This window comes from Myxocyprinus asiaticus, chromosome 47 (genome assembly GCF_019703515.2).
Source record: "Myxocyprinus asiaticus isolate MX2 ecotype Aquarium Trade chromosome 47, UBuf_Myxa_2, whole genome shotgun sequence".
NCBI classification, from domain to species: domain Eukaryota; kingdom Metazoa; phylum Chordata; class Actinopteri; order Cypriniformes; family Catostomidae; genus Myxocyprinus; species Myxocyprinus asiaticus.
In genome coordinates, this window is record NC_059390.1 from 15,760,260 (window position 1) to 15,773,404 (window position 13,145).

General features: G+C 36.5%; 1 protein-coding gene across 2 annotated transcripts in view; it reads right to left on the reverse strand.

Annotated features, from left to right (window-relative positions):
- Positions 1–158: 158 nt before the first annotated feature.
- Positions 159–13,145, reverse strand: part of LOC127436501 (serine-threonine kinase receptor-associated protein-like) — a 13,231-nt gene continuing 244 nt past the window's right edge. The window contains exons 1-10 of one of the 2 annotated variants that reach the window (XM_051690702.1): positions 6,618–6,862; positions 6,339–6,463; positions 6,044–6,179; positions 5,820–5,901; positions 5,640–5,712; positions 5,376–5,475; positions 5,062–5,199; positions 4,552–4,688; positions 3,271–3,420; positions 159–888 (exon numbers count right to left, since the gene is read on the reverse strand). In XM_051690702.1, coding sequence (XP_051546662.1) covers positions 827–888; positions 3,271–3,420; positions 4,552–4,688; positions 5,062–5,199; positions 5,376–5,475; positions 5,640–5,712; positions 5,820–5,901; positions 6,044–6,179; positions 6,339–6,450 — 990 coding nt within the window. In that variant the 5' untranslated portion in view covers positions 6,451–6,463; positions 6,618–6,862 and the 3' untranslated portion in view covers positions 159–826. Of the gene's footprint in view, positions 889–3,270; positions 3,421–4,551; positions 4,689–5,061; positions 5,200–5,375; positions 5,476–5,639; positions 5,713–5,819; positions 5,902–6,043; positions 6,180–6,338; positions 6,464–6,617; positions 6,863–13,145 lie in introns of those variants that run through there. The other variant, XM_051690703.1, reaches the window with a different exon arrangement.

The following is a 13,145-nucleotide window of genomic DNA, read 5'->3' on the forward strand; positions in this document are numbered from 1 at the left end:
GAGCAGAGGTATTCTTCTAAAATATTTGTTTGTGATCTGCATTAGAAAAAGTCAAGCACATCTGGGATGGCATGAGGGCAAATAAATGATGAGAATTTCCATTTTTGGGTGAACTATTCCTTTAACTTTTATGATTTAAAAACCAAACAAACAAAATGTAGCAGATGACACGTTATGTCACCAACATTTTATTGGCCAAATTATACAACTTGTCATGTAGCAAACAAAGACAAATTATTAAAGAACTGAAGTCACTTTTAAAGCTTTACATATTTGCAGTTTACATATTTCCCAGCATCCGGGTTCTCTCATGGGGAAAACATTTACCACAAGTTCACACTACTACTGATTAACATTTGAATAACGTGTTCCTCATGACCACTTCCACTAAGAGATGCCATCAAATTGAACATGAGCTCTTGAACATTCCCTTAAAAAAGAAACAAATGTACTAAAACCACATGATGTAACACCAAAACAAAAAAAACTAAATCTTAACCAAAGTGATCACAGTGCTGTAGAAAAAGACCGCTACAAAGGAGCCGACCGGTGTATCATGGGCATCAAAGAAAGAGCAGGCAGCTAGAGGATTAGCATCTACGCTAGCACTCTCAGCTCTACCACTATCTCCTGACGTTCACTTCCACAATATGTGCGTATGTATGTTTGATGTTCTCCACACTCCAATTCATGCTCAGCAGTACGGTCCGTCTCAAGTGAAGAAGGGTGGTGGCACAGCACTTTGCTGGGGTGTGGTTTCCTTGTCCCATCCCATCCCCTGACCTCTCGTGTGACCTTTTTTGCCACCTTATCATCCTCCCCAAACTCAGGCCTTGATCTCTGCTGGAGGGCAGTACAGTGCTTCAGAGTTCTCTGATGACAGCTCCTCTGTAAGGAACAGAGAAGCATTTATGTATTCTGCAAATTATGGAATTTTAACAATAGATCTGCTTTCATAAGGCCACATATGAAGCCTATTTCAGACCTCTGGGGAACTTTCAAATAGAAAAATGACAACTAGAAGTGGGTAAAAACATTGATTTTCCAATGTATCATGATCTTCATTTGAACGACCTCGATATCGATTCTTAAATCCCAAGATTGATCTTTTACTCTATGCGCAACCCTCTACAACAATGAGAGGAAATCAACTGCATTTGCAACCAAATTTTGCGCTATGCGAATAAAATGTGCATATTTGGCAACTGGCTGGTAAATGTTTAGATTTCACTCACCAGTAATTGTGTAGAATAGTGGTGAATTATTTAGCAGTTGAGAGTTTAATGTTGTACTGTGTAATGTGTGTCCAAAGACGAGATCCTTGTGACCCACTTGTCATTAGGGCCTTTCCCACTGGTGGTACTAAAGCCTGTTTAAGGTACTTTTCCACAGGACCAGTGCTTTTCATCGCTTTCGCACCTAAGGAACTATAGTTCCTCGAAGCAGTTTTAGGGGACATTTTTAGCTCCTACTCTGGGGTAGATACTTTTAGGGTGTATAGGGACTGTGGAATGTGCTGCAGCCTGTGATTGGACAAACACCTGCATTGAGAAAGGAGAAGAGCTCCACAGCCACCATAGTAAACAAACTAGCTGCTAGCCTGCTACTGAGAGGATTGCGCAAATTTGACAATTCCCTTAACAGAAATAACATATAACAAAGTATCCAAAGAGAATCGCCTTTTTCATTTATTTGTATGTGACTTCATCGGGAGACACTTTGAGTTTATTGCATCTATTTTCTGTATAGTCACACAGTACAAAGTGAATTCTGGATTACTACATTTTCCTGGGGTGATGGATATAAATAATCAGGTGTTTATCGAGAGTGGGTAATTGAACTTTATTATACACTAAACTGCCATTAAATCTAGTTTACATAATAGAAATATTGCGTGCCTGTTACTGTGTTGTTAACTTGCATCAAAACTCTAAGTCAATGAGTGAGTTTTTCACTACAGTAATTTATGTTGAGTTATAAAAGCCTTTATCGTAAAAGATTGTGTTGATAAATAGGTTTATAGTGAATTTGCAACATGTTGTCCGCTGAGTTCAGCGTGTGTAGCGTGGTTAAAGAGTGCTTTTCGCCGCCTTGTCTCATCTCTCCAGCTGAAGCACGGAGCACCACACGCATGTGTCGCGAACCCAGTTTAAACTTCAACCTGAAGACACAGGCTGCGTCCGAAAACTGGAAAATGTTGCCTTCGGTGACTGTATAAGGATGGATGAAGGTAGGATTAAATAAGTTGCACTTTATACTGTTCAGATAGTTCCATTCATCCAAAAACACTGTTGTTTAAACCATTAAACGATAAGGCAGCTGCCTACGTTTTCCGATGCAGCCAAAGTTCGTATAAAACAGCCTTAAACAAACAAAAGTGTAGCTCTGATCCTGGCATCCTCCGTCAGTGTTGTTGATTTTGTTGTTGTTGCTATTGAAACACGTGTGCAAAAAAGTCAGAATAAAAATGGTTGATAATAGATGACGTCACTACGATGGTACTTTATGAATGCAAATGCAAAGGGGAAAAAGTCTCCTCGGGTGTTCCGTTCTTCGTAAGCATTCTAATCTTGAAAGTTACTGAGGGAAATGTACCAGGACTGTAGGTGGGAAAGGGCCTATTGAATAATGTCTCTTTACAGTCAGTTGTTAATAAAAATAAACATTTAATAATATTCTAATTATTCATGGCACGGATGAGGTAAAGCCGTTCGAGTCTCTCTCGTTACCATGCGATCATTTACAGACTTTTTTTTACAGAATTGTCTGTTTTCTTAAGAGACAGTACTAGTTTTTAGCATGTGTTTAACAAATCAATGTAAATACCTGTAGGGCGTGCTGAGTGACTCCAGCCAGGTCTCCTAAGCAACCAAATTGTCCAGTTTGCTAGGGAGTGTAGTCACATGGGGTAACCTCCTCGTGGTCGCTATAATGTGGTTCGTTCTCGGTGGGGCGCGTGGCGAGTTGAGCGTGGATGCCACGGTGGATGGCGTGAAGCCTCCACACGCGCTATGTCTCCGTGGCAATGTGCTAAACAAGCCACGTGATAAGATGTGCGGGTTGACGGTCTCAGACGCGGAGGCAGCTGGGATTCATCCTCCGCCACCCGGATTGAGGCAAATCACTACGCGAACACGAGGACTTAAAAGCGCATTGGGAATTGGGTATTCCAAATTAGATGAAAAAAGGGGAAACCCCCCCCCAAAAAAAACAAAAAAAACAATGGAACGAGCCTGAATATTTGTTTAGGCTATATTTAGATAAACTCACCAGGCAGGACACACTTCCACAAGCCATATGTTTTTCCTACAGCAGTCTGCCAAAGACGCAGAGTTCCATCTTCTGAGCCACTGGCATAAAGCTCTCCATCAGGGCTAAACCGTACACAGTGTACAGGCCCGAAGTGGCCCTTATATGACTCTGAAGGGAAGACGAATAACTTTATTGCCAAGCACAAACAAATAAGTACATATTCATGGGCTATAATGGCCCCACCTTAATTTACATTATGATGTATCTCTTGTGGATGAGTGTAATTACAGTAAGTGTATTTGTGCTAGCTTAATGGTTGTAGTTTATCAGCTTTATTTACCTTAATACATATTACAACCCCAATTCCGAAAAAGTTGGGACAGTATTTCAAATGCAGCAGGACAACCCCAAACCACATACTGCTCGGATTACAAGTGCACGGCTGCATAAGCAGAGAGTGTGGGTGCTAGATTGGCCTGCCTGCAGTCCTGACCTGTCTTCAATTGAGAATGTGTGGCACATTATGAAGCGCAAAATACGGCAATGAAGGCCCCATACAACTGCACAGCTGAAGACCTGCATTATAGATGAATAGGGGAAAATTCCACTTGCTAAACTTAAACTTGTGTCTTCCGTGCTCAAACGCTTAAGTTTTATTAGAAGAAATAGTGATGTTGCACAGTGGTCAACTGACACGACTGTCAACTTTTTTGGAGCATGTTGCAACTATCTGATTTGAAATGAGTGTGTGTGTATCTCTCCTCTCTCTCTCTCTCTCTCTCTCTCTCTCTCTCTCTCTCTCTCTCTCTCTCTCTCAGAGTTAGACATTTCTGTGCCGGACAAATTTAAAAAAATCCGGTCATCTCATTTTGCGCTGTAACACGATGGACTATGCATAATAATGTAATATAATAATGACACAAAATAAATTGTAAATGTTTGTTCTATATAGCTGCTAATCTATTAAAAAAAGAAAGTGGTAACTGATAATTTTGCAGTGGTCTCTTAATTTTTTCCAGAGCTGTGTGTATATATGTGTGTGTGTGTGTGTGTATATATATATAACTATGAATTTCACAAGGTAAAACATCAAATGTGTTGTTGTAGTGCTTTCAATATAGCACAGGGTGAATTTACAAATCACTCCTTTTTTGTTTTTATTAGCATTTTTCATACAGTCCCAATTTCTTTCAAAACTGGGGTTGTAGATGTGTTTATACTCTGCAGTTTCTTATAACGATAAAGTTATCCTTTATTGCAATTTCTTATTAATTTGTACAAAAGTGACTATATGCTGACCTATTTCCTCTTTGGTAGTGTAGTCATATTTGTAGAGCTTGAAGTCATCTCCTCCAGCAACAAAGAAGTCTTTCTCAGGGTGAAGGGAGGCAGAGTGAATGGAAGCAGGGGCGTCTACTGTCTTAATCAGTTCCAGACTGCAGATTACAGAAGCATTTTGGCTTTATCAGTTCTCATCACATTTTTAAGGCCATGTTTTCAAGGCAATCCAGTCTTCAAGGTAATATTTTCATGACAGATTGAGGATTAGTCTTAAAGGGATAGTCATTTACTCACCCTCATGTTGCTCTAAACCCATATGACTTTCTTCTGTGGGACACAAAAGGAGATGTTAGGCAGAATTCTTGCCCTAGTCACCAGTCACTTCCATAGCATGGGGAAAAAATGCAATGAAAGTGAATGCTGTCTGAGGTTTCCATTCTGCCTAATATCTCCTATTATGTTTTATGAAAGAAAGCCCCTGTCCCTTTAAAATGAACACACTTTGAGCAGTGAGGTTAAGCTGTCTACCTGTGAGCTTTGTAGAATGCGATATTTCTCCCATAAGTGATGACAAGAATCTCCCCGTCGGGAATATACTCCATGCTGCTGACAGAGGCATCAAACGAAAGAGTCTTCACTGCCTCATTGGTGTTCTTGTCCCAAAGTCTACAAATGAGAACATACAAAAAGAATCAAGACAAGCCAAGAAAATCAACACAGTATTGCTTATTCCCGTGATCTACGTGCAAAGAAGCAAAGCTTGCAATTACTAAGCTGGTGATCAAAATCTAGTGACTACATTTGAGTTCTATGGTTCTGACATTACCATTTTGGACACACACCTGATTGTTTTGTCATCAGCAGCCGAGAGAATCTGTTGGTCATTGTTACACCATAGAGCTTTCTTTATGGCAGAGGTGTGGCCTGCAATCTCCTGGGGTTCTACAAATACAAAATGTCATATAGCCATACATGTTTTATTTTTGGCATTTGTAACAGGGATTGAGTTTGGAAATTGGCTATCTTTCTAGGCTTGTGAACAAAACAAAGTTGAAGGAAAGCAGCAATGAAGAAAATAACATGTCATGTGACTCTACTGTACATACCTGTTTCAGGTTTGCTGAGGTCATAGATGCGCAGTACTTTATCATTCCCTGCCGTCAGGAGACAGTTACTGTCCTGTTGATAACCATATGCTGGTGAATCAAGTGTCGCTGTACTTGTGTCAGACGTAAACCTGCCTTTAATTCATGCATCATAATAAAATAATGTGGAATCGTTGTTACCTGTGTGAAGTTCACAGATTTCACAATGTGCTTGTGTGCCAGGGTGAGGACCTCATCTCCAGTGACAGCATCCCACACCTTTCTGTATGATTTCAATTAAAAAATGGGAACATGTTTCTTCTGTGTGTCCAAAGCTGCTGCTTTTTTGTGGGTGGTATGATACTGGGTGCCTACAATGTACATTAATTCTATTGAAACATTGTTTTGTTAGTGCTTGTACTTACGCTGTAAAATCTGCTGCGGCCGTAGCTGCTTTTGTTGCTTCTTTATTTAAGGTGGCACCCCAGACAGCACCCTTGTGACCCAAGAACGTCCCGATCCAGTCCCCTGTGTCTCCCTGGCGCAACATAGGTTTGCCATCTACATGGGAAGAAATAAACAACTAAATTAACTAATAAAAAAGTCACCTATTTAAAACATGCGCTTGCTCTTCAGCCTGTACATTTTCAATACTTAACAAGGGATCCAGGTTGACTGACAACGACTGACTGGGGAACTAGTGTCCAGGAGAACACCTACCTTTACAAGCACTGATAAGAAAATATCCAAAAGGGGTTATTCCACTGAACGCCAGATCCACAACAGGTCTGGTGTGACCAGAGCAAGTGAGAGGAGTCTGTCTCATAGCCATACTTACAGGAGACCTGGATAAATTACAGTATACACAAGATCTTGACCACTCACAATACAGAGCTGCACGCATTTTATAATTCAAGAAAATTTCATATCAACAAAGCATTGAGTAGAACAGATGTGATGGCTAACACAAGCTTGGCTAGTCAGAAAATCAATCATTACCTTGCAAAGACAGCAAAACAACGGCAAACACAAGAACTCTGAGGCCAGATAAGTGTCGGGGATGATTGTGTAGCTCAGAGCTGCACTCCCAGCTACAGTGCTGTGCCACCAGCTACACGAAGTGCAACTCGTGTGGGTGAGTGTGTGTGAGCTAAACTAGAGCACTTGCTAAGGCTACAGGTACATAATGGAAGTGTGAAGAGCCGCCATCATTTCCGGACCACGGCGCAACGGGATTGGCCAGCGTCGTGTCATGTGACGAGCTGCAGCGTCATTTGAGAATTTGCAAACGGTTCGTGAGGTTTTATTTACATGTGAAGCGTTAACTATTACGTATTATAATTTTATTGTGTAAATTAAAGGTGTAACTATAAAAAAACGCTATATGTATTTATTTGGCTGAAAAAACATAAAAAAAAAAAAACAGGACTTGTCTTGCTATCTAGGAAGTAAACTTTTTTGAGCCACGGAGTGCTCCCCTGCAGACAACTACATGCATGCATGCAAGATACAGACAAGTGCGCTTCTTGTTGAAGACACTGGTCATGACATTTCACCAAAGATTATTTAGCAGAGACGGGACACTTGTATTTAAATGAATGGGAGAAATAGACCTTTTTCACACTCCAGGTTTTGGAACGCGGAAGTAAATGTTTACAGGGTAAACTTTGACAGCGGTGAATGGGAGATCACAGCAAATATTATTTTCACTTACCCATTTGCTCCAAGAGCAAAAGAAAATAATCCACTCTTACGTTTGAATGACTTTCAAGAAGAGAAAAAAATAGAGAGCGGTGGATTAAGACAGTAACATGGGTGAAGATGCCAAATTTACAGTCACACTCTCTTTTTTTTGTTTTTTTTTTTAAAAATACAAAATAACAATAACAATAATTGCAAGAAAATCAGTAAAAATAACATAATACAAATAAATAAATAAAATAAACAAAATAATACAAAAATTAAGAACTATATACATAGGGGTATTGAAATCAAATTCATATCTCTAATTGCAAAATAAATACAAAAAAACCTTAAAAAGGATCATATTTCAAGGCTTTACAACAATTTATAGTCTTTTTTTGCTTTGGTGTTCCTTACACCCTCCAATGCTTTAAGATACTGACAAAGCTCAAACTTAAATTGTACAAAACTAGGTGTACTTTTTGACCATCGACATTTATGAATGTGTTATTTCCCTAAAATAATAAACAAATTAAGAACAAAACAAATTTTCTTTTCTAAAGGCTTAGTGTAAAAAAATAACATATTTTTGTCCTCCAAAGTAATATCAGATCCAGAAATCTTCTTAAAAAAGATCTTAAAATCACACCAGAACAATTTAGTGCAATTACAATAATAAAAAAAGATGATTATCTCTTCAAATACTCTCTTCATTCAAATTACAAAACACACATTCCAAATCAATATCTTCCTTAAATCTTTTTATGACCTGATTTACTGGGTAAATACAATGAATAATTTTAAATGAAACCTCTCGAATCTTATTGATGACACAGTATCTCCTGGAAACCATAAAAGCCTCCTTCCACTTAATGTCCTGGAAGAATGAATTCCAGAAACTTTTAGCTGGGGGTATCCTAAAAGACAGAGAAATCTGTCTAAGGAAACAATTGTTGCATTTTTATCAACAATACTTATACCATCTAATTTTAAATTGAGGTCAACAGTTATATTACCACCTTGATGAAATAGATGACCTAATATACCTCTATTTAAGTAATGTGGCCTATTCTTCCAAATAAAATTATACATTTTCTTATTAACTTGCCTAATAATTCACTTTGGAGCATCTAAAACCATTGCTGTATAAGCTAATCTTGACAACCCTTCAGACTTTGATAGCAATATTCTACCAGTCAAAGATAAATCTCTAATTAACCAAGCATTACATTTCTTTTGTACTTCATCAATTAATGGAAGATCATTTAAATCAGTTCTTTCCTTTTGATTATTACATATTTTGATCCCCAAATAAGAGACTTGGTTTTTAACTGGTATGCCACACAATTCCACCACACCATCAGGTATGTCTTTCAAAGGGAACAATTCACATTTATTAATATTTATAATTAAGACTGACAAAAATAGATCTAAACACCTAAGTGCTGCATCTATTTCTCTGTCACTTCTCAAAAAATGTGTCATCTGCAAGCTGTGAACATTTTATTTCTTTGTCAAATAAACAAATACCCTGAAATGGATACTTTTTAACATGAAGACACAACACTTGCATAACTAATAAAAATAAGAAAGGAGCTGCAGGATCTCCTTGTTTTACACCTCTAGAAATATTAAATCTGGGAGTTGTTCCAAAAGGTAATTTAATAGAAGTATTGCAATCGCTGTACAATGTACGAATCGCTCTGATAAAATTATTACTAAAGCCAAAAAAAAAAATCAAAAAAAAAATCAAAAAACAAACAAAAAAAAAAACAAAAAATCAAAGGTTTTATAATAATCAACAAATAATATATAACTTTCATCCTGAATTAAGAAATTATAATCAATTAGGTCCAAAATTAGACGAATATTATTTCCAATATATCTGCCACACATAAAACCTGATTGACGGTCATCAATAATTTTATCCAAACAAAACTACAATTTACCATCATTATTAATGAATGATACGGGCCTCCAATTTTCAATAATAAGTGGGTCTTTACCTGACTTTGGAATAAGGGTTATTAAAATTTGAATAATTGTAGGCAACATTTTCTCAGCTTCCAATATTTCCTGAAAAACGTGGAACACTGAAAGGTTTTATAAAATTTGGCAGTTAAACCGTCATTACCTGGTGATTTATTATTCTTCAGTTTGGCAATATTTTTATGAATTTCATCCAATGTTATTTCCCTATCACAATTTTTTTTGTTTTTTGTCTTCGTCTGTTATAGTAGAATTTATTTTAATATTATCCAAGAAAGACCTTGCATCTCCAATACCTTCATCTTTTGTGTATAATTTTTTTTATAAAAGCTTGTTACAAATTGAGAGATCTCATTTAAGTCTGTTGAAACTTTAGCATCAATTCTAAGTCTCTTTAAAGAGGACAATTCAATATTTCTCTTTTCCAGATTGAAAAAATATTTTGAGTTCTTTTCTCCTTCCAACCATTTGTACCTTGACCTCACAAATTATCCTTTAGTTTTATTCTCAGACATTTGATCCAGTTCTAACTGTAATTTAACTAAGATGTCTTTATCTATCTGAGACAAATTATGTTTTCCATATATAAGAATAATATGTTTAATGATGGAATCCTACTTAACCCTTCTGGCTTTGGCGATTTCATTTCCAAACCTAATAGCAAACATTCTTATTGAATACTTCATAAATTCCCAATGTTTCCCATAGATTTTAGAATCATTTGCCTTACTATAAGAATCCTTTATAATATCTTTAACAACTTTTTGAAATTGTTCATTTCCAAGGAGAGAGTTATTTAACTTCCAATAATTAAACCCTGATCTTTTTTCAGCTAAACTATCAAAACTAATCATAACATGGATAATTTTATGATCAGAGAGAATGGAAGGTATTATATCAATTTCTTTAACTTTATGTGCCAATTCTTTAGACAGTAGCCAAAAATCAATTCTGGATTGTATGGCACCATCCTTAGTACTCCATGTAATCTCAACTTTACCAGGATTCCTATTTCTCCATTCATCAAGACAGTTAAGATCCAAACATAAATCATTAATATAAGAAAAATAACCATACTGTCTAACATATCGTGGAGGTAGACAGTCCAATAAGGGATTACTGATGGTGTTCCAGTCTCCACCCAAAACCAAATTAGCATTAGAAAAATGTAACAACATTTCTGAAATCTCCTCTTCAAAACTCTGCAACAATGTTTGATTCTCAGCTTTGTAATTCTAACCATAAATGTTTCCTAAAATAACAATATCATCTTCTATCTCAACTACCAAAATTATCCATCTTCCAGATGAGTGTACATTACTTTTCAGTACTTTCCCCTTACATTCCTCTTAAAATCGCAACACCTGCAGTTACTGCTTCCATAGCACAGCCAAACATCATCTCCCCATTGATTTCTCCAATATTTGTAGTCAGATCCTAATGCAGGAGTCTCTTGCAAAAAATAAAACTCAGCCTTGAATCTCTTAAAATATAAAAAACAGCATTTCTTTTTAACATACCACGAATACCTCTTACGTTATACGAATATAAACATAATGACATTGCATAGATTTACTGTCACTCTCTCAGCAGCTGTAATTGAAACCCCATCGAAACTGTGGTCATTCATTTTTTTTTAAACTAATTCCAGGGTAATATAACACAAAGCATAATGTTATAAACTTACACTCAATATTTAAAAAAATGATAATATAAAAAAAGTTTGCTAGATTTACGCTGCTAAATAAGGTGGAAACGCGTCATCAGTCTGTGAAAAATGTCACTCAACGCTGAACAACGGAGCTCTGAGCGCCCAACGGATGTAGAAAGAAAGTCCCGCCTTAACGTTAAAAGAGCCAATCACCTTTTAGATACAGACATCGCCTGTCAATCAACTCGCTAATGCGCATGCGCATAACTATACAAGCCGGGAAAATAGTTTTAGAGTAATATGAGGTAAAGAAGCACAATTTATGATTCCAATTTTATAAAATGTTGTTTCTGATTTGAATTATATTCTTTGATCGTAATCTTAACCATCCGTTCTTGAGATTTCGGTGTTCCTCCATTCATGCATTGGCATGACTGGAAATAGCCTCCCGAGAGTGTTCCAAAGATGGCCGACAGTGGACTGACTTGCTAGACTTTGCTTACACCTGGCAGCAGGATTGCGGCTAGAAATGCTTTACATAAAAATGTCCAAATGGAAACCTCTCTCTGAACCTCACTGTTGTAAAGTTCTGATGTAACATAACACCCAGTGATGATAACCTGACGTATCTTCTTCTCTGATCTCATGATAGTCTCAGTGCCATAGGACGTGTACAGTACCTGTTAGAAAGCCCAGGTAGAAATTTCTAGAAAGACTGGAAAATAAATAAATAGATAAAAATAATAAAAATAAAAATAGCTTGATAAAGTAAAACTACCATTATAAGGCCATAGGCTTCTATCAATCAATAACCACTCTATATATCTTTCTACATATTTTTGTATAAAAATGTATAATTAATAAATTATCTTATTAATAATATAACCATATATTTCTATAAAATATATAATAATTATATCAAAATAATACAAATAAAAATAAATCGATAAGTGTACTAAAATATTCATATTCACGGTAATGACTTCCTATAATAATCCGCTGAAGTTGCCACTAACTTTATCTCTTTGAAAATACTTTTGAGGGCCATTCGATATTCTAAGCCCTGAAAGATGACGTGATGACGAAAATTGCGTGTTTTAGTGTAATATGAGTTTAAGAAGCACCATTTATGATTCCAATATCATCAAGTTTTATTGCTGATTTGAAAAATTATCTTAGATCGTCATCTTGACCAACTGTTTTTCGGTGATCCCCCATTCAAGTAGATAGGAGCTGCATTGGCATGACTGGAAATAGCCTCCCGAGGGTGTTCCAAAAATGGCCGACAGTGGACTGACTTATTAGAGAAACTTTGGTATTATCTTGGTGAAACAGTAATGTTGAAAGCTTTGATGTAAAGCAGCGTGTGAGTCACATAGTACCAGCATGCACTGCGAGAGATTTCTAACACACGGGGTGGGATCATTTGCTACGACATTAGAATTTTGATTCATTATAGCGGTTCTTTTGAATGATTCACTTCAATGAACCGATTCGATCGAGTCATCGCTCAAACGTAATACATTTGTTTTTAGATTACCTTTAGAAGGTAATGCGGATGTTGATATGAGTTGTTTATGATTTCAGCCCCCCACCCCACCCCCCCCAACAGTCGACCTTATTATATAATTCATTTAAAGCACTTTGAATTGCCACTGTGTATGAAATGTGCTATATAAATAAACTTGCATTGCCTTGACTTATTCATTTTTTTGTTTTGTTTTGTTTTTTTGACAGGAATGAAAACAAGGCTGTGAATGACAGATAAAAAGGCGTATAATGAATAATTGAATAATAATTCAAGATTCAAATAGCTTTATGGGCATGTGTACATAGGTATACATTTACACACATATACACACAGTTACAAATAAATAAATAAAAAATAATAAAATGCAATAAAACTGTAATAATAACAATATAAATAATTGCAGTTTCTTGTGCTTGCCATTTAATGTGTGTAGCACTGTTTTTGTAAATGTCCCGTCGTGTTCCTGTTCCACTTGTTGACCTTTTGTCATGGCAGGACTTGGCATACCTCTATTGTCTATTTAATTTATTTTGTATTTTTTGGGAAAGATACATTTTCAAAGTTTCATCAGAAGAACGATCAACACTAATTTAAACAACAGTAGCTACAATCCATTCGCTGTCGAGTGAACTACGAACACTTTACGAACCGACTCAACCGAGTCATTAAAAAG